General features: G+C 40.5%; 1 protein-coding gene across 6 annotated transcripts in view; it reads right to left on the minus strand.

The window, feature by feature from the left end:
- The window catches only part of adgrv1 (adhesion G protein-coupled receptor V1), a 149,927-nt gene that overhangs the window by 102,722 nt on the left and 26,315 nt on the right, over positions 1-20,890 (minus strand). For 4 of the 6 annotated variants that reach the window (XM_026188518.1, XM_026188514.1, XM_026188515.1 and 1 more), the window contains exons 14-53: positions 20,666-20,851; positions 20,303-20,483; positions 19,807-19,970; positions 19,597-19,720; positions 19,239-19,499; positions 17,892-18,018; positions 17,481-17,704; positions 16,576-17,304; positions 13,440-13,813; positions 12,550-12,720; positions 11,582-11,762; positions 11,161-11,354; positions 10,929-11,058; positions 10,564-10,644; positions 9,913-10,052; positions 9,462-9,827; positions 9,050-9,293; positions 8,723-8,938; positions 8,413-8,628; positions 8,064-8,308; positions 7,766-7,947; positions 7,168-7,663; positions 6,721-7,027; positions 6,345-6,554; positions 5,791-5,921; positions 5,563-5,662; positions 5,264-5,443; positions 4,980-5,143; positions 4,624-4,711; positions 4,365-4,388; positions 3,557-3,635; positions 3,335-3,473; positions 3,034-3,175; positions 2,000-2,265; positions 1,613-1,788; positions 1,374-1,501; positions 1,051-1,232; positions 800-946; positions 621-701; positions 222-486 (exon numbers count right to left, since the gene is read on the minus strand). In XM_026188518.1, the coding sequence (XP_026044303.1) occupies positions 222-486; positions 621-701; positions 800-946; positions 1,051-1,232; positions 1,374-1,501; positions 1,613-1,788; positions 2,000-2,265; positions 3,034-3,175; positions 3,335-3,473; positions 3,557-3,635; positions 4,365-4,388; positions 4,624-4,711; positions 4,980-5,143; positions 5,264-5,443; positions 5,563-5,662; positions 5,791-5,921; positions 6,345-6,554; positions 6,721-7,027; positions 7,168-7,663; positions 7,766-7,947; positions 8,064-8,308; positions 8,413-8,628; positions 8,723-8,938; positions 9,050-9,293; positions 9,462-9,827; positions 9,913-10,052; positions 10,564-10,644; positions 10,929-11,058; positions 11,161-11,354; positions 11,582-11,762; positions 12,550-12,720; positions 13,440-13,813; positions 16,576-17,304; positions 17,481-17,704; positions 17,892-18,018; positions 19,239-19,499; positions 19,597-19,720; positions 19,807-19,970; positions 20,303-20,483; positions 20,666-20,851 (8,041 nt within the window). The remainder of the gene's footprint in view (positions 1-221; positions 487-620; positions 702-799; positions 947-1,050; positions 1,233-1,373; positions 1,502-1,612; positions 1,789-1,999; positions 2,266-3,033; positions 3,176-3,334; positions 3,474-3,556; positions 3,636-4,364; positions 4,389-4,623; positions 4,712-4,979; positions 5,144-5,263; positions 5,444-5,562; positions 5,663-5,790; positions 5,922-6,344; positions 6,555-6,720; positions 7,028-7,167; positions 7,664-7,765; positions 7,948-8,063; positions 8,309-8,412; positions 8,629-8,722; positions 8,939-9,049; positions 9,294-9,461; positions 9,828-9,912; positions 10,053-10,563; positions 10,645-10,928; positions 11,059-11,160; positions 11,355-11,581; positions 11,763-12,549; positions 12,721-13,439; positions 13,814-16,575; positions 17,305-17,480; positions 17,705-17,891; positions 18,019-19,238; positions 19,500-19,596; positions 19,721-19,806; positions 19,971-20,302; positions 20,484-20,665; positions 20,852-20,890) is intronic. The other 2 variants (XM_026188517.1, XM_026188516.1) reach the window with 2 other exon arrangements.

The following is a 20,890-nucleotide window of genomic DNA, read 5'->3' on the forward strand; positions in this document are numbered from 1 at the left end:
AAACCAAACCATCATTTTGGCATACTGCAGATTACACGCACTTGATTAAATGTGGTAAATATGCAATCTCTGCGCCAGTGTTTTAGGAATTTATGTGTATTTCATTCCAATTCTGCTTAATTCTTCTGGTCACCTATCTTCAAATATGGATATACCTGAATTTAAATTCAAAATAAAACTTGCACCATTCACACATTTCATGCCAAAGCAGGAAAGATCACCTTCAACAGCAACCAACAGAAGAATTTCCTCAGTTCTTCTGTTGATTTTCTCCACCTGACTTGCTCTGCCAGAAAGCGGGAGAGGCTGTGGATTCTGAAATCTTCCACTGGTCCACCGAAGCAGGAAGCAGCTCGCATTCTGTCTGTCTATGCACACCAGCAAGTAGGGAGTGTCTGCACGAGTTAACGTAGTTGCACTGAGGATGTCCTGTTTGAAGTCAAGAGTCTGGTGAAGCGTAAAAGAGCCTCCAGTCCAAATGAAAATCTGCAGCATCAAGGAGACGAAAGTAATTTCAGTCATAAAAGGTTCTGAATACCTTACACGAGGAACATCTGCATATTTGTAATAATTTTGACATTAAAGTAAATAATTAAGTCTGTTTCAGTGGTCATCGTCACCTGGCTTGACGCTATCAGATAATCTCTGCCTTCAGTGGAGAAGTGTTTCACATTCAGGGCTTCAACACCCAAGACTTGTTCCTAAAGAAATCAAATTATGCAGACATAATGCAAGAAGTGTTATAGTAATGTAAGAAAACTTGATAGAAATGTTGTATTATTATTGGGTTCAGAATTACCAATGTGATATTGAGATCCTTCTGCAATTTAAAGATGCTGAGGTTGGCAGCAGGGGAGAAAGGAAGGCCACTATGTGTAATGCCTATGTAGGTAGAACCATTTATTGCAAACCCAACACATCTGCCTGGGTCCTGAATCGTAACAGACTGTAACAACAAAAAGACAAAGAGATTTTTAAGCTAACAATGGAGGTGCTGCTTAATTGTACCAGGACCACCACGCTGTTTTAGATACAGTGTTGCTAACATACCTCTACTGGCACGAAAACACCCTGCCATCGATACAAAGTGGCCAAGGTGTGAGAGGATCCAACAGTGGGCCTCATATCTAGCCTCACAGCCAGCAAGGAAGGTCCCTCAGGAAGTGAGCACCAAGCAGAGGTTGGACTGTCTTCAAAGGTCTGATACACGCCTATGACTGGCACGTAACCCCCTTAAAGAAAAGAGAAAAAAGGAATCATAAAAAAATAACAAACAATGGAACAAAATAAAGGAGCCAGAATAGAAAAGAGAGGAATTTAAGAGACTTTGGTAGGTTGCGGTGGCTTAAAATTTAAACCTTTATTGGTCTGACCTGAGGCAACAGCTGTGCCAGACTGAATCTCCCATTCCACGCTGACTGCTGACTCCAAACCATTACTGCGAGACACAGTGAGGAAGACCGCTCTGCCACCTTCCTCTGCAACAATTTCAGTGCTAGTTCTGTACAGATAACACAAAATGAAGAGGACTAGGTATATAAAAGAGTGTCTGAGCACACTCAGAAACATCTTTTCAAAGTTTATGATGGTTTTAATGCATCTGTGCTCAGACCTGTTGAGAGAAGGTCCAATTCGAAACAGGCCAGAAGGAGCTAAGTTCTCCAGGACGGTGATGAGAGTTTGGAGCTGGTCACCGAGCCGTGCACCTCCTGTTGGGCTTGACAGGGTCACTCTGAAGGTTTCATTCCCTTCAGGTTCAGCATCAAGCATTACGCTAATCTCCAGCATCTGAAACAGCACAAATGTGAGTCATCATTAATCAGAAAACGCACACCACACAATTCTGAAATGATAAATTGATAATTATTGTGATTACAGATGACTACTATAAGGTGCAATTTTAAGGCTTGGAATGGAAAATAAAAGGAAAACTGACACACGTGTATGGATGTTTTCTAACGCATCAGTTTGTATGCTGTAAAAATCTCATTTTGTTCACCTTAAATCTGACTCCATCCTCGAGGACCACAAACCCGTGTGTAGGTATCAAATCGCCCTCCGCTTGGGTGCCGTTGGCATCAGTGATGGTAAACTGAACAGATACGGTGCCAAATGTGCCTTCCTCTGGGTTTCGAACCACATATAGGTTGGCCACACTCTCACTCAGCCCTGACAGAGAGGTGGGCTCTCTCAACAGGAAATGCTTGGTGGTGTTAAATGAAATTACACCATGTCCATCATCACTGGTCAGTATAGTTACAGTTGCTATAAGAAAAGAAATAAGTAGTATTATATTGATCAAAGATTCTTACCTATCGGACATGATGATGTCATCATGTTACCAAGCCACCTACTACCAATTGACTAAAATGACCTGTTTTTAGCATTTACGCACCTATAACATGTTATGAAAATCATTTCAAGTTAACAACAAGAACATCTCGTTTATATTCACAAACGTTGATTTACTATGACGCCATAACATCGCCTAGCAAAAGCCTAGCAACAGGCACAATGTTTTTTCTACATATGAGTGCACTAAGTACATCAGTTTACCAGCAACACAAACAGACCAAACAATACTGTAACATGGACGTGTATTGATTTATTAGCTATTAATAATAATAATAATAATAATAGCAAACCAGGTGTCTTTATTATATATTTCTATATCTAATGCAGTGTAAATAACTTTAAGCTTAATAAGCTTATTTGAAGCTTATTTGTAGTGACTTTAACAAATACTTACCAGTTAACTGCAATATTAAACGCTTGAAGATGTTGGTATAGTCACCATTTTCAATATAAAACTATTCACTGACTTGAGATGGCCTGATACACATTTTTAAAATTGTACAATTTCTGTAAATCCTGCCATCAAATCAGTAACAAGTATTAGCTATTGTAATGGTTTAAACTTTTATATCAAATTTTAAACTGAAAGTCTTGACTTTTTAATTGAATATGGCCTATAAGCTGCCTTAGGCTGCTGAGTTAAAAAAAAAAAAAATCACAGCATTTTATTTTACATACCCGTGGTATTGGTGCCCAGCTGCAGCCCGGGAGAAGGCTTGGACAGGATGAGCTGGAATCTCTCAGCACTCTCTGGAAAGGCATCATCGGTAATCTGCACTTCTACAAACTTATACCTTTCACCATCAGCAAAATGGATCACCTTGGTGGAGACAGGGCACCTTAGTTTAAAAACTTGTTCATCTTGTTCAGAACTGAGAATCGCTTTTAGATGAAAGGCAATTAAAGATATTACAATTTCAATACATTTTGTCCTTGTTAATACTCAAACATTTCTCCAGGTCGCTGATGCTGTGCTTACCGTTTCACTTGTATTGTAGTCCAGCTCCTTTTGAGCTTCCAGGTTCTGAGCGAAGAAGGAAAGAGAAACATTTCCATGTGTTCCCTTATTCCTGTAGGCAACTATAGTCAGAGACCCTATTGTTTCATTCACTTCAAACCTGAAAACCAAAACACATTTTTTATTAGAGCATCTACAAATCATCTACAGAACATCTGAGTTATTTCTGGATGCTTGTCTTACACAGTGTTTGTCCATTCAATGACTCCTCTGATTCCATCATTAGCAGCAATGCTGACTTCTGCCACCAGACCCTGTGTGTCTGGGAAAGACACCACATCACAGACGGAATGAATGACGACCTTAAGGTTGTCATGTTTACCGTGGTAAATAGCAGTGATTTCTTTCGCCTGTAACTACAGCGCAAGCACCAAGAGCAATAGAGTGTATTGAGAAAGCAGTAGAAGATCTATCTTCTGTCATGCTACATTTAAGAGAAGGATTATAGCTAAGAATCACCTCTTGTAAGTGCCTTGTGAGTCTGAGGAGCTAAGTCTTTTGGGTGGACTGATTTATGACCTCTTGAAGAGTCATTTCCCATTGACTCTGTGGCCAAGACACTGGGAGGCCAGCTACGGGTTTAGTTTGGCTTTCTCTTTCCTCACCACACAGGGCTACTCGGCTCCCTCCAAATCCCCAGGCTTCCTCAATCATGGAAAGCATCAATCTCGCCATCCAACCCACATAATGATTGCTGCCAAAAGAGCTGCCGTGTGTTTACAGTGCGTCTCCAGGCAGAAGGCTGATAGTATTCTGAGAACCTCCAAGTGCTATTCTGCCTGTAGTATTCTGTCAAGTCATCACTTTCTAAACTTACTCATTCATAAATTGGCCTGAGGTTTGGATTATGCAGAAGCAGTAGCAATAACTACCAAGCTCTTTCATGGTGCATTTTAAAAATAACTATAATGTTGAGATTCAATGTACCATAAACTATTATTGTGCATCAGTTACTATTAGATTTTGGGCATTGTGAGCATTTTATTTTTACCTGACAATGTGCAATACACAACCTCTACTCATCAGACAGAGCAAGAGAAATTATGGAAAAGAAAAGAGGGATTTTGTGAAATTACGCAAATGATATTTTGGACAAGAGCGGTAAAATCTAAAAGAAACAAAACAGCAAAACTTTTTTTAATGTAATTTGACAAAGAAGTTATAACATTGTATTTTATGGTCAAAGTTAAGGATAAGTTAACATAACTAAAACTAAGCAGTGACTGGAGCACTCTCACAGTTTTCCATACCTAGCTGGGGAACAGTTGCGAGGGTCGTGATGAGCACTGCTGATGTTATGTTGACCAGGAAGAATTCCTGCAACTCTGGGATGTCATCCTAATAAAACAAAAAAAATGTGAACTTACAAATCAAAATTAATCTGCTCCAAAAAAAGTGAACAAGTTTCTTATTTTATCATCTTGTCGAGCCAGTTCAGCATCGCAAACATTCTGCACATACACCTAATAACAATGAGAAGAAAGTTCAAAGGGTATATAATTACTGAGGCACAGTGGGAAGAGTTCACAGTGGTGAGTTATAAAACAGTGCTGTCAAGTTTGATGAATGGAAATGTCGCATTATGGGAGGCAGTCACAGGTTTTACCTCCAGTATGGTAACAGGGATGGCAACAGAAGTCTGTCCCTCCTGAAGAATTACGTAACCGGTACCGGAGATGAAGTCTTGTCCCGGCTCAGCTAGAGCCCCTTCTACCTGGGATAGGTTTTGCACAGAACCTCTTATAACCTCATAGGTGATATTCACTGCCCCTGTACACACAAAAATAAGGTTTATCTGTAAAAAGTGGATACAAAACTTTAAGAGGTATACAGGAATTAATTTGTTAGAATGTTTCTCCTTTTTTTTAAATTCATAGTTGAACCACTGACCAGAGGCTCCAAACTCTCTGTTGATGTAGATCTTTATAATCTGTTCTCGTTCCTCTGTGGTCACTCTAAGAGATGTTGGCGCAATAGTCAGCAGGCCATAGGGCTTATCGCTGGTGTCCACAGTAATCACTGCCTCACTGCCTTGAGCATCAAGGGCAGCATGGCCCGTCACCACAACACCTGTGTAGAAGTCAGTTTATTAAGTCTGCAGGGAAGAGTTATTTTTGTTATTTATAGTTTGCACACAAAGATACGCCACACAATTATCAATCAAATAGATACTAAGTGGAGTTTGTTACCAAAGGTTTGTATGTTGGACAATGAAACTCTGTATTCATCTTTGTTCTCTGGTGTGGCATCATCAAGAAGCTGAAGGACTATGGTATCATTCAATTCTCCCTATAAAACACATTCACAGAACATACAATTACTCCTCGAGGTGCCCAATTACAGACGGTAATTACACATTTGTGCTTTAACTGTGAAATAAACATGGTTGACTATGATTCTGCCACAAAACTATTTACCTTGGTAAAGAACAGGGTTCCTGAGGTTTGGGTGAAGGTTCGGTGTACAAGCGGCCCTTGTATAGTCCAATCCACAGTAACATTACCCAGACCTGGAGCCGTTCTCAACACTAAGAGGGACAGCTTTTCACCTGTAAGGTAAAACATAATGTCTCTAACGTTTGCAATCAAGTGTAACCTGAGTATAACCTTTTTTTAAAATTATATGCCCTTATTTCCAATGTTTAGTAAATTCAATGCAAGCCACAAATGAGAAACTTTAAATTTCAAATCAGTCTGAAACATGCATTTATCTTATAGATGTATTTCTTGTAGTTTTTGAACATGGTTAGATTTATGGACTTCTGAATTGAATATTATTATACTTGTTTTAGTTGTATGGAAATCTCAGTTGATCACGTTTCTAAGTCAATATATAAACAGAAAACCGGCAGCATGCTGTGTATTCTCTGATTCCTAAATAAATATAAATAATAATATGAGGCGGACATGGTACACACACCATAAAGAAAATATTGAAGCACATTTGCAAATTACAAAACACAGCCATCCACCTTCTCTGGCGATGATAGAGCGGGAGCCTGAATGGAATCCTACTATCCCAGCCACGTTGTCATTGGCCAGTATCACAATGGTTACAGTGTCAGAGCTGGGCAGGATTCGACTTCCTCCAGCCGTATTTACAAGTCCAATCATTAGGCTCTCATTGTCCTCGGGTACAGCATCATCTCTGATTACGATCTCTACTGTCTTCTTTAAAGAACCTGCAGACAGACAGGAAAAAAGACAAGCCACATAGCCTAAGTGTTAGATGTTCTTCTAATCCACCAGATTATTAGGTCTGATAAGGACCTGACACTGGACCACTGGATACCCACTTAATAGAAAGCTGTCCTAAAACTATTACTCATTGTTGAGTAATGCACATACCATCAAAGACCAGAGTTCCTCCAGTCCCCGTAAAGTCGGCATCTGGTGAAGCCTCTCCTCCAACAAAGCTCCATTCTACAGTGACTGTACCCAGATTCCCTCCTCTCCTCTCTATAACCAGAGGCACAACCATAGGCTCCTCTCGAACTTCTAGATAGAGCCCCTGATTAGTGGTGTTGGGACTGAGGCTGTAGATCAAAAATACCCCAAATGCATCTCCATTCACCCCTATAGTGACTACTGCTTTGTCCGGTTGACCAACTGAGGGCAAGTTCTTCTGTGGTACGGTCAAATTTATTAGCTCGACCTTCAGACAACACATGATAAAGAGGTTTAATTTTTACAGTTTCCCATAAAACTCTAATGACAGCAAATACAGAATTTATTCCAAAGAAGTTAAACCATCATTAATGTAGAATAAACATACAGCATATGATTGATTTTTACCTTTAATATCTGAATGGAGAAGCTCTCATCCATTTCAGGGAAAGAATCAGTCAAAATCAGGACTGTGAGGTTTGCAACCACTGATCCATCATCCATGAAGGCTCTTTGAGCCGTCACAGGGGTGTAATCACTTCCTGCCACAGCCTGGGAACTGAACAAGACAGCAGCTGCAGTCATGTTTTTTACATAAGTCATAACTTGGGACTGAGAGGTCAATTGGTCAGCCCCTGATGGCACCCAAGTGCAAGATGGGGTCCCACTTGATGACAGAGAGAAGGCCTGGCATGCACGCTCTCTCAGACAAGCAGCAGCACATGCAGCCAGGAGGTCTCTCTGACCGGTGAGGTTAAATGTCTTAAGGAGTGCAGCAGCTGGAACGCCTGGTTTTGGAACGTTGTAGTACATAGACAGATTCTGGCCTTTATCCTGAGCCATGCCAACAATGTCAATTTCAGAGGTGCTGTACATGATCTCCAAGCGACCAAAGTGACCATCCCTGTAATAAAGACAACGGTGATTACAACAGAACGACAGCAGAGAGGAATAGCTTATTCAATGTGAATGTAGTGACACAGAAATCATAAAATAAAAAAAATACCTCCTACGAACAGTGATATTGGCTCTATAAACTCCCTCAAGTGGCTCCTGGACGCGGTACGTAGAGTGTTCAAAGTACACTGTTCCATACGGGTTATCATTGGCAGGCACGATTATATTAACAGATGTATCAGCTCCCAAGTTTCCTCCATTACTAGCATCAATTAGCTCTACCTTAATTGTCTAGAAAAAACAGAAAGAAAGTGACAAAGATAACAAATAATAAGTAATAAAAAATACTTCTAATAATGTATCATTTGAGATAATTCACAATGACATTTCCACCCACAGCTTCTTACCTCAGTAATTTCAGGTACATTGTCAGCTAGAATCTCCACACTGAGTGTCTTCATGGTGTCTCCAGGAGCAAACGTTACCTCTCCTGATGTGGGCCTAATGTCCCCTACTGCCAGTTTACCATTGACAGTGGCCTGCCATTTAACTGTCACTGTGCCAATAGTGCCAGCATTACGCACAATAGGTAATGTGACAACAGTAGAGTCAGTGTCTGGCTCCTCTATTGTAACTGGAATAGCCTTGAAGACTAGATAGATTTTAAAAGAAAAAGGGGGGGGGAGAAGTTGGTAAACAATGACAAACTGTGAATAGAAAGAAAGGTTAAAATGATCCTGTATATGGGCTACTAACCAAAAGCACCAAAAGGGTCATCGGATGGCAGTATGGTGATGATGGCACGTGTAACCTCTCCCAGAAGAGCTCCTCCTGTCGTCTGGTTGATGAGCTCAATGAGGAAAGTCTCCTCCAACTCAGGGATCACATCATTAATAACATAGATTGGTACTGATTTACTGGACTCCCCTTCTAGGAGGACAACATCAGTTGAGGCTACGCTGTAGTCTTCACCTACAAAGTTAAACATGTTGAAAACACAATGACAAGCCTTGTTGCTCACACGCATACTGTAGAGAGAAAGAGTCACCTCTACAGTCATACTTACTGACTCTAGCGGTCAAAGGCACTGCTCTGAACTTTACAGATACATCAGCAAAAATGCCCCCAACACGGGTGACGTTGATTATGGGCCCAACGTAGTGTTCAGCCACACTGACAGCAGATGCTGACAGCTGGAGGATTCCAAAAGCATCATCACTGGCCTCCACTATCACCTGAGCTACAATATTACTCCTGGCACCCAGAGAAGGGGAATTGGAAACTGAAAGAATCATATCATATCATATCATATCATATCATATCATATCATATCATATCATATCATATCATATCATATCATATGTTAAGTATTTTTTCCATGTCTTCATCTTACCAAGCCTCCCCTGTTCTCCTCTGATGAGATGAGCACTGATTAACTTCACAAACACCGACTCATCCCTTTCTGGATCTTCATCATCCAAAACTCTGAGGGTGATGTTTGCTTCACTCTGATTGGCCAAGAATACAACAGAATCGAGCAGAGGAATAAAATCCCGCCCCTCAGTGGCTCGGCCAACCCCAGGGGTCCTGTAGGGTTCTGGGTCTTTCTCATTTAGTGTCCCATATGTGACTCGCACCTAGATGAAATAAAAACGGAAAACAATATATAATTTGATACATGATACCACAAGTTGAAATCTGTCAATCCAAGCTATTTATATATTTAAAAGTCAAAAAAACAGAAGCTTAACTGGATTTATTTTCTATGGTTTCTATTAAGTTTCTAAATCTTCTGCAGATCACACCTGACCCATCAGGCCTCTCTGTCGCTGGATGGCGAGGGAGACAGTTGAGTCAGCTTCAGGAAGTCGAACCGACTTTGATGCATTAGCGAATACAAAAACACCATATGGATCATCGCTGGCGAGCACAGTCAGATTAGCAGATGTCCTGACACCCAGACGACCATGTGACACTTTAACCAAGGACACAGTGAAGCTCTTGTCCAACTCGGGCATCTCATCCTCGACCACAGTGACGATGATGTTCTGTGAAGTCTGGCCTACACCAAAGGTGATGTTTCCAAACCTGCTAAGAAGCTCCCCCTCAGAACTGGGATCAGCTTCCCAGTACACAGTTACATTGGAAAGGTCACCAAAGGACCTATCCACCTGGGAAAGAAAAAATGAGAACAAAGAACATAAGATAAACAATCACTGGGAAGGTCCTAATTTTTCAATAGTGTTGTACACTGACCTTCAGAAGCACAGAACTATGCCCATCCTCTGGCTCTGTCCCATTAACAGACAGCGACTCAGGACTAAACTGAAACACTCCATGGGCATCATCAGATGCTGCAATGGTGACTGCAATGCGAGATGCAACTCCCAAGCTGGCTGCACAGAAAATATCAAATGTATTTTACTAACAATTAATTCATTCTGGTTGCATTTTAGGAGTTTGATCCTAAAGCGAATGAAATGAAAAAAGTATCAATCAAGCAGTTAAAGCAGACCAATGATAATACAAGTCTCCTTACCAGTTAATAAAGTAATATTAATATTACTAGTATCCCAAAGAGCATCAGATTAAAATACAAGCTCTATACATTATGTGGAGATTACTTCACAGTATGTGGTAGTGGTATGTAACAGCTCACATTAACTACTTTAATTTTCTTGCTCCATGAAAGGGTGTTTGCTTTTCCCACATAAATCTCCCTGAGCTCCTTCTCACAGAGGCTCACAGCTTAATGTAAATACCACACACATTATAGCAAACATGTATATGCACACACACACACACGCTTGCAAATGTATGAGTGTGTATATGCATCGCAGACCATTGTGGGGAAGAAGGAGCACAGACTAGAAGCAGTTTGAAGGGGAAAAGGAGGGGGCTACTTACCATGGTGGCGATAGGACGGAAGGAGCAATTGATAGTCACTCTCCCCACTACCACTCCCTTCACTATGCAGAAAATGATCCACTGATGGATCAAACATGAGGATCAGGGAAGTGTCACATCAGAAGAGTAAAGATTGAAGGGCGAATGGGAAGGAGCGTAGGTTGGCAGCCACATGTGAAGGTATTGGGAAACACACAGGAGGGGACCACACATAGAATACAGAAAAACAGCAGCGCAGAATACAGGGTCAGTTCAGTTCTAAATAAAAAAGGTAAAGACAGCTAAGAAAGATGTGCAATAAAGAGCTACTTAAGATAAAAACTGAGAAAAAAAAACATGCTGATCATACAGCTAAGAATTCCCACCTCCTCCATCTGCATTGTAGAGCTCCACTCTAAATATCTTTTCCAGTTCAGGGACAGGATTATCTATGATGGTGACATTTATGAACTTTAACCTTTCCCCTGGAAGAAAGTCCAACATGCCCTCTGAGTCCTGCCAGGAGCATATGGAAAAATAGGAAACCAGTGAGCAGCCAAAACATATTTTCCCTTCACCTATTTGCTTGTTCATCAATACATCATCAGTGAAACCAACCTCATAGTCTTCAGGGCTGGATGCTGTGAAGGGGGTTGTTCTATATCCCACCATGATCCTACCCAAAATGCCTTGAGCTCTGGCCACCAGCAAACTAATCTCTCCATCTTCTTCGTTTACAGTGATGTGAGCAGGTTCCAACGCTGGAGAGATCAAACCCTCTCCTGGAGGAGTGGGCTGAAACTGCAGCAGCCCTGCATAAGGATGTTCATGTGTTTAGTGACAGCAGTAAGGAGGATGTAATAAGAAGGAGGCAAAAGGTATGATGAAAGTAGTAAGACACAGACAAGAAGAGGGAAAATTGTACTGATATTTTAGCTCCCTAATAAACCACTTGCAGCAAAATAAACATACTTGTGCTTATACACTAAGCAACACTGAGAGAAAAATAGTGTTGTTTTTGGGGAATGGTAGTAAATACCATAGGGATGGTCACTAGCTGTGACAGTGATGGTGTTAACAGAGCTATTGGGGTCAATGCTTGCTCCACTTGTGGGGGTCGAGCCTGGCTTCCCATCACCGGACTCTGCAGACACCAGCACAACCTGAAAGGACTCTGCAAGCTCTGGGAGGTTATCATCCAACACCAGCAGGTTCAGTACCTAACAGAAAGATGAACAAAAGCTAAATTTGACAGAAGTCATGTTGTTTAGACCCAGTGGCACCTTTGTCCACCTTTCCTCTCCAGCCCCATATGAGAAATTGATTATTACAAATTCAGGTTTGAAATTGGATTCTGCTCTAAAGTTCGACTCTCATTTGAACACACCAGTAAAATCCCGCATGTTTCCAGTTGAGACTGCTGTTAAAAAAATCAACCCTCTTCTCTCCAAATGCAACCTTCAAATATTAATACATCATTTTATAACGTCATCTCAATTAAAGCAATGCACTTCTTATTGGAAGCTTCACCAGCTTTCAGTTCATTTACAAATTAATTTAAAATTCTTTTAATTGTTTTTATTTCAGTCTCTTAATTGATGTATTCTTTTATGGTTTAACTTCCACAGCTCTTTTGCATTTCTTTTATGCTTGGTGTTATTGTACAGCACTGGTGGTACTGGTCAGTCCTGTTATTTTTTTAAAGTGCTTTATAAATTAAGTGGTATGATATGGTATTTTTAGATTGCATTGCACTTTTGAAAATAATCTATATTTATGCCACTTCCAAGTGGTCAGTTTCAGCAAACACCTGTTATTTTATCCAAAAATCTGCAACCAACCAACCAACCACTAGGCGGGGCTGGTTATCAATAAACACTACAGATGGGTGAATCTGAAAGACAGCAATCGGTAGCTGCTTTAACATTTGATTGTAAGCAGTGAGTGACTACAGTCTTTGTCATCCTGCATAAATTCAGAAGGGCTTTCCCCAACTCTCGCACAAACCTGAGAAGGATCTCCAGGCGTGAAAAGCACAGCTCCGGTTGCATTAAGAAAATCTTGATTGGCCGGTGTGTCGCTGTCCAGTTGGGTTACAGTGTAGTTGACATAAACATGGTCCAGCAATCCCCGCATACGCTCAATCACACAAGATATAGTGGAGCCCTCTGCGGTGGTCTTTGGGGACAAAGAAATAAAAACATTAATGAATTCAGAACCAAAGGAGGACTTGATCAATACTAAATGCATCTTCGTCACTTATTACAATTTGTTAGATTCAAATGCGCTAGCCTTACTAACTACAGCCCAATATAATTCCAGCATACTAATAATGTGATTTAGAGTGCGATCATTTGATAGCCCACATGTTCCTTTGCCTTTAATTTTCTAGCGGTAGGAGATACAGTAATGGAGACGCACTGGTTCTGATGGAATGCCATCAGCAGCTCTGCCACCTGTTATATTGATTGAAATGGGGAACAAGATCTCTCATTTCTAGCAAAGGAACTCCTGATCCTCTACTATAGGAATGCCCTCACCGACAGACCTGCTGTTGCCTCACCAGCTGTCACTCTACCTGATATGACCCAAGACGAGAGCCCACTCATCCAATCCAGCTACTAAGAGAAAGCATGCTCTCTCTGCAGCCGAGCATGAAGACTAATAAAAAATGCAGCAGGACAGGGGCTGACAATCAAATGGGTTTACATTACATCTGCTTCTATGCATATGTTTACTGTGTAGAGACAAGTGAGTGATGACATTAAGCACAATATTAATGACACTGTGGTCATGCAAACCACATAATTTATTTAGTAGTCTGATTTACTTTCTTGTTTAATTGCTTGAAAGACTTTCATGAAGCAGCTTGACTATTGATAACAACAGACACTTACATCAGGTATGCAGGACCCAGTGAATCCAAAAAGCCCATTGGCATTGTCACTCTTCAAGACTCGTAAAATTGCAGTGGGTCTGGGGAGGGGGAGGCGTGCTCCACCGCGCACTGCAACCAACTGTAGGTAGAATACCTCCTCTCCTTCCTCCTCAGTGTCATCTCTCGCCTCCACCACAAATGACTTCTGCCTCTCATCCTGCTGGTATCGTAGGTAACCAGAGATGGTACGCAGGTCTGCTTTAGGGGGCTGAGTGTGGAGCTCGTGGATATGGCTGCGGTTCAGCTTAGTGTGGTACAAGCGGACATCCTGGAGAAGGCCAGTGTAACGCTGTTTACCCTCAAGATCTGACCCAATGAACATTGAAGCAGGTCCTGGGGTAGAAAAAAATGACCCAAAAAACACTGAACAATATTTTTTAATGTTTAATGCATAATTAATTTGATGTCATAATGATGTGACATGATCATATACATTGAACAGGTTTGTGAAATTACTTCCCTTCATGATTTCTTTCTTTTTTTGCATCTTTGTCTCATTTACATGTTTCGGAGCAGAACAGATTTTTTATATTAGACGAAGAAAACCAGGCTGAGTAATGAGTCTTTTACATTCCTGTAAAATATGGATTACCAGTGATTGTCCCATTTGTCTTTACAGAATTCTTTTAGGTCAGGCACATTGGAGGGTTTATGAGCGTGTTCATGCTAAAGCATCTCAATTGGGTTCAAGTTGAGACTTTTACTAGGCCACTACAAAACCTTCTTTTTGCTTTGTTTTTTTGGCTTTTTTATTTTTAGCCATTCAAAGACAGACTTGCAAGTGTGTTTCAGATTATCCAAATTATTGTCCTGCTGTATAACCTAATTGTAGTTTTTATGAAATGCTGTGATAGTTTTACACATATGTAACAGGACTCAAACCTCACAAAAGTTCAACTTTTGACTCACCAGTCTACAGAATATTTTCCCTGAAGTCTTGGATCACCAAGATGCTTTTTTGGAAAGTGCGAGGTGAGCATTTGCTTTCATTTTGTTCAGCAGCGGTTATGCCCTGGGACTCCTACATGGATGCCACTTTTGCCCATTTTTGATTGTTGAATCATGAACTCTTACCTTATCTGAGACAAGTGAGGCCTGCAGTTCTTTAGATGTTGTTCAGGGCTATTTTGTGACCGCTTGCTCAAAACTGTTCCGAGGTTTCTCCATTTGTGGATAATGGGACTCTCTGTTGTTCACTGGAATCCTAAAAAGTCTTAAAACTGGCTTTGTAACCCTTTTGAGACTTATAGAGATCAATGACTTTTCTGTTTCTCAGCTTTATTTATTTATTTTTTACTTTGTAGCATGATATGTGGCTAGTGAAATTGAACTCAGCCTTTGAAGTTAATTCATAATTTAATAAGAGGAGAGAGAATTACTATTTCACATTTGGCCAAATAGGAAGGATAGCTTTAATCCCTTTAGCAATTAAATCATCACTTAAAAGCTGCTCTGGTTATCTTTGTTTGTCTCTGTCTGATTTAAAATCTTGTTTGATGATACATGTAAATGTGACAAATACAAAAACAAAAATCACCAGGAAGGGGGAAAATACACAGTACTGTAAATTCTAGTAATATTTCCTAGAATCTCTCATTTACAGTGTTTGTCATGCTGTCATATTGTTTGTCTGATTTACCAGTCACAGCCATAGCCACAGACTTTTTTTTTTACTCCAGTGCAATTGTGTGTTATTTAACACAAACATATTTAACTTAAGACTTGGTGAGATCAAAGCAATTGAATACTAATTGCATCATTTTCACACTGATTATTGAGCCTCCTTTGCGGTGTTGTGTACCAGTAACGTAATAAGGGTCATTACTCCAGGGACCAGAAACAGAATCTTGATTAAGGTATACAAATGCCTAGGTCTAGCTCTTTCTCATTACTCATTTATACACTCACACCTCATGCACCTATCACTTTGTGAACTTGCACAAAGTGAGACAAATGCAGGAAATCTGCTACAGTGACCAAGTACAAAGCCCTGACACGAAGCACTCCATGCATAGGTTGAGTTACCAGAAGAAAACAATGGCACAACATGACTGATGATTATGGATAAATCCACTGTGACTGGAGTAAGCCACAGAGGTGTCAGAATATTTCCCCTATGGGAGCTTTTGGTCAAATACCGGCTATTGTGCCCATTAATTAGAGAGAATAGGAAGAAAAGAAGATGCCAACCGATTCCCTTCAGCAGTAACAATGTGCAGCACTGCTGAGGGTAAGTGGTCACTCAAGCACTGGGAAGTCCCAGTACAGTACTCCTGAACAATGAGGAAGCAGCAGAGCATGTGAAGGTGCACATGCCTTTTATCTTTATGTAAGAACTTAAGACTCTGAACAATTTGAAAACTGTTTCCTACACAGTTTGGACCTTGGACAACATTTTGACACTGAAAACTAAAACTTTTTCACGACTCTTAAATGACAATTGAACAGTCTGTTACTTGTCCAGATTGGAAAGAGCCTTTCTCTTCAAGATTCAATTTGATTTCTTATTCCACACTTGTAAATATCAAAAGTTACTGACGCAAAGAAAAACAGATGATCTTTTTATCAATTGAATAGCTTTACTCTTAGCAGCAACAGGCATGGAAAAGGAGAGGAGTAAGGATGAAAAGATGCAGAAGGATGCAGAGGATGGTTATGGCATGCATGCAGTTCCTTCCACTGTTACACCTCACAAGACAACATTAGATGTGAGGATGATGAAAATATGTGGAGCAACAGGTGGTCCCAGTACTGTTTGCTAGTTTGTTACTCTAATATATAGTAATGCAGATACTAACTGCTGGTTTGCTTTGAAAAGCACAATGTCAAATCTTGTATTCTTTAAATCACCATCTGAAGAATATTAACTATGGTAGGCAATACAGTTGGGTATCCTGGTCTCACAATGCTAAACAACTTCTTACTGATTCACTGACTTTCATTTTGACACATGAATCAAATATTTTTTTGGTGAGTTAGAGCTTTTTGTAATTTACCTACAGTGATTGTATGAGCTATTTATAAAGAGTGATTTTACCTTTGCAAGAAATGTGTCAAAGAAATTGAAAATAAATGGAATGAACAATGAAGCTTACCGTCACTGATGCCCTCTCCTTTGATGCTTTTCAGTCCCCCAGGAATAGGTCTGCCATCCAAGAAGAATTCAATAATCCCATCATCAACTGTTATGATGACATGTAGCCATGTATCTGCAGAAAACTTTTCTGCAGAGGCCCGGGCCACTTGGGTACTGTTTGAACCTATTACTGTATAATATAGCATCACAGTGACATGAGACTCATTGGTGTGGACCTTCACTCCATAGTACAAGCTTCCATTTGTTCCTTTGGATGCTATGAAGCCGTCAGTATCTAGTCTGGGTAAAAGCCAAGCAGAAAAGGTGAAGTTGCTAATGGCTGCAGGCCCATCGTCAGGTGAGATGGTACCATAAGCTCCAGGAAGCCCGGAGAAAAACCAAGTGTCTGTGGCTGAGTGGTGCCTCCTTGCATGAGGCCTGAGCTCTACCTCATCTGGAAAGGAAGCTACCAGGAGCAGATCATCCATCCGAGGAAGGCCCTGTGGGAAGTGACCAGAAACAATTTCCCAGGACACCCTTACATCACCAAAAGTGCCCTGCTTACGGAGGATGGTGAAAGAAGTCACATCAGCCATATCATCTTCAGAGAGAACATCTTCAGCTACTTCTTGGTCCATGTTGTCCTCAGCAATGGCAAAGACACCAAATGGGTCATCATTGAACGGGATGAAAACAGAGGCATTTAGAGCACTCTTAGCCAGTCGTCCGCCCTCGCCGGGGTAACCGCCTTAGAGAAATAATGGCCAAGTGTCAGAGTTTTCCAAATGAAAATTAAATCTGCAGTTACTGATGATTCAAGAAAAATTAATTTCATCTCATTTTCTCTCTGCTTTGTGAAATTTCTTCTCATATCTGTCTTATGCGTCTTATATCAGTTTTATTTTATGCTTTTCTTTTACTCACCTGAGATATTTACCAGCCTGAGGATGTAGAACTCATTGAACTCTGGAAGTTTATCAGAGATGGCTTCCAGGACAATAGGCTTGGTCTTTTCCCCTGTAGTGAAGGTGACTGATCCACTTGTGTTTGTAAATTCCTGGTTTTCTTCCAGAGGAGTTAAAGAATCGTTGGCAAACAGCTGCCAGAATACTGTAATATTCCCAAAACGGCCTCTCGCACGTAGTACACTGAGGAAAAAAAAAAGAGAAAATATTTCAGTAACAGAACATAGGTAATTGTCTAAAATATCAACTCTAGCGTTTTGATAGTACTTGGAGATTATAAACTACTGTTTTTGACAGAATCATGAAATAAATACAAATAAAAAAACACAAGATATTTCAAGTGAAGTAATATTAACCAAATGTCACTCACTAAAAATGATTGGTTTTTCCCTCTTCAACTGGTTTTTCTACAGGTTCCAAGGAGAAAATCCCATTGGCATCATCATTGGCCTCAATCACCACAGTAGCTGTGGCTGCTCCATACACAACTGCATCACCTGTGGACACATGCACATTATTGACGCTGGAATCAGATAATTAAGGAAAGGCAGACACACAGAGTGCTGGCCATATTGTTACTGCCATGTTAAATTTCACGCAATAGGAGGAGACTGTCTCATTAACATAGCGCGCTATTACTATGGTAACCAAGCCTAGGAGGATAAGGTGGATGATTTGTGAATAAGCTAAATTCCAAACAAAGGATTCTCTCTGCAGATGACTTAAAGTGAATATCACCAAGAACTAAACCAGAACTATTGTATTTGAAAGTTTAAAAATATGGAAAAAGTGTAGCTATAGCAGCACCAGAAGTGCAATATCCTCTCACAAGCACATACTTCAAGTTGCCGGACAACGAGTACCCTGAAACAAGCATGCAAATCTGTTTGTGATTAAGCAGACAAGGTAAAGAGTGTGAAGACGCCAGTATGAGTTTAGCTTACTTCTAACATTGGGATTATTGACTTTTAGCACAATCCATGCCAGCACAGCCCTCCGATATAAAGAAGAGGCTAACCCTTTCTTGATTCTACTCCATGTCAATCAGTAAACAGAAAGACGCCAAAGGAATGTTTGCCTTTGTCTCTCAGACCGTCTGGAGTTTGGTTATTAAGTTCCTGTTTTGTCCCACTGGCCTACCGTTCCCATCCATGAAAAACAATATAGGCCCATGAGAGCCTTTAGTCTTATCACAGACACTGCTAAATACCTCTGCTGCATCTCTTAGTACGTACAGGATACAGACAGAAATAATAAACAGAGCAGAAGATGTTAATTTCAGATGAATTGCTTGATTCATTTGAGCCACATTGAAAGAAAGACAACTGACTTTGAGTAAAAATGCAGATATTTTTATTATCCGAAGTGTAAAAAAAGTGTGTTTCTTTATTGGTTCAGAGTTAATTGTATTTTAAGTTATAGATAGAATTGGTCACTGATCAATTTGCAACAGACTAATGACCTGTCCAGCGTGTACTGGAGAGGATGTACCTTCCTCTTGTCCAAAGGCAGGTAACCAAAAGAAAATACATGAAAAATATGGTTTACTCTTAACCAATAGCAAAAAAAACGTCTTTATTACAAGAGAATGACATTTACATTATAAAGAAATGCTATATAAGCATATATTACCTGCCATAAACACATATATCATTGTAATGCATATTGCTACATTTTTGTTCTCATCACTTTTTTAAGAAAACAAGCACATACGTACCAGTGGCATTGTAGAGAACGATGTAAAAAGGCTCATCGGTCTCCGGTATGTCGTCATCTTTTACAGCCACAGAGATGTTCTTCGTCCATTCGCCCACAGCATATACCAGCACTGTGTCATTACTTAGCAAGAAGAGGTCATCTGGCGATGCATCATTGTACTCTACTCGGTACATCACTGTGGCCACGAAGTCTGCCCGTCCTGCCCTCACAACTGTAAAGTTGGCCACACCGCCTTCTTGAAGCCGCACAGCGACGGGTTCTACGATGAAAGTGCGAAAATGAAGGAAAGGGAAGGATGTCAGAGAGGGAGGACAAGCTGGAAAACACGTGTATTATTATATAATTAAAATCTTTACCTGAGAAATAAATGGGGTCATCATTCTTATTAATCCATAAGTTGGAACTGACTATGTTTCCCAGTCTTGCTCCACCTGTCGCATTTAACAGCGTGATGGTGAAATTCTCCATTTCTTCTGGAATCTTAAAAAAAAAAAAAAGAAATTTAAACAAAGAAAACTAACTGAGCTGTGGACGATGTGCTCTTTAAGGTTTAGTTTACATTTTACCTCATCAGGTACAGAGAAGAGAGTGAGATTTTTCAGGTACTCCCCCTCTTCGAAGGTGATGCTTCCTCGAACGGGGCGGACGTCTCCAGACAGTGCTGGCTCCAAGACCCACAAAACTGACACTTTGCCAAAGTGACCCCTGTTCCTCATCACGGGGTACAAAGCTGAAGGAGAAACGGGGCAAACAGACATGATCAATTTAGAAATTGAATGTTTTTTTTCTCATAGATAAACTACATTTGATTTTAGCTGTACACATGTTTATTTATAGCAAATACAGGTAATACAGGCCATTCACTAGAGGAACTACTTTAACATGTCCTCATGTTTTACACAAAAACACAGACAGCCTTTGTTTTCCTTAACAATCACATGAAAGTTGGACACTCTAATTTTCTGTGATTCACTCCTCTTAGATCCATTTTAAGTGTCAATGAGGTACCACTTGACCTGGAAAAGTATTACTATTATCTAAAGGACTGCTACTTCAAGTTACCCTGGTGCGTCTCGTCTCCTTTGCTCTCATTGATGGCCACTGTCAGTCCCGACTGGCTGAACTCAATGACTCCGTAGGGGTCATCGTTTTTCCGAACGGTGATGTTGACCTCCCGGTGGTTGCCAAGACGACTAGGTGGAGTGCTGTGGCTGCTAAGTACCACAGAAAAAGTCTCGTCCAGCTGTACCCACACACATAACAAAATAAACAAATACAGTAATCACACTGAAAAAGTTTTAAAACATTAACTTCATAGCTTATTAAATGTGAAAGTAGGAAGGATAATGCATTTGAATTACACTGCAGCACTGTGTAAAATGCAGAAAATAAATAAGTAAATATTAATATCTTGCCATTTCTTACCTCTGGCACCCCATCAGGCCGTGCCACCAGCGCCACCACCACCTCTCTCTCTCCGGGTTTAAACTCCAGAATGCCCGTAGCACCGTAGAATTCATTGTTGCCCGAGGGCATAACGGCATATCGTATCAGCTGTTTCAGAAGCTGTCCCTGGGCTCTGACCACATGCAGTTCAACCGCCTCACCCTCCTAGGTTAGAAGAGACAAGCTTCAGAGCAAAGAAGCTAA

Source organism: Astatotilapia calliptera, chromosome 12, assembly GCF_900246225.1.
Source record: "Astatotilapia calliptera chromosome 12, fAstCal1.2, whole genome shotgun sequence".
NCBI classification, from domain to species: Eukaryota; Metazoa; Chordata; class Actinopteri; order Cichliformes; family Cichlidae; genus Astatotilapia; species Astatotilapia calliptera.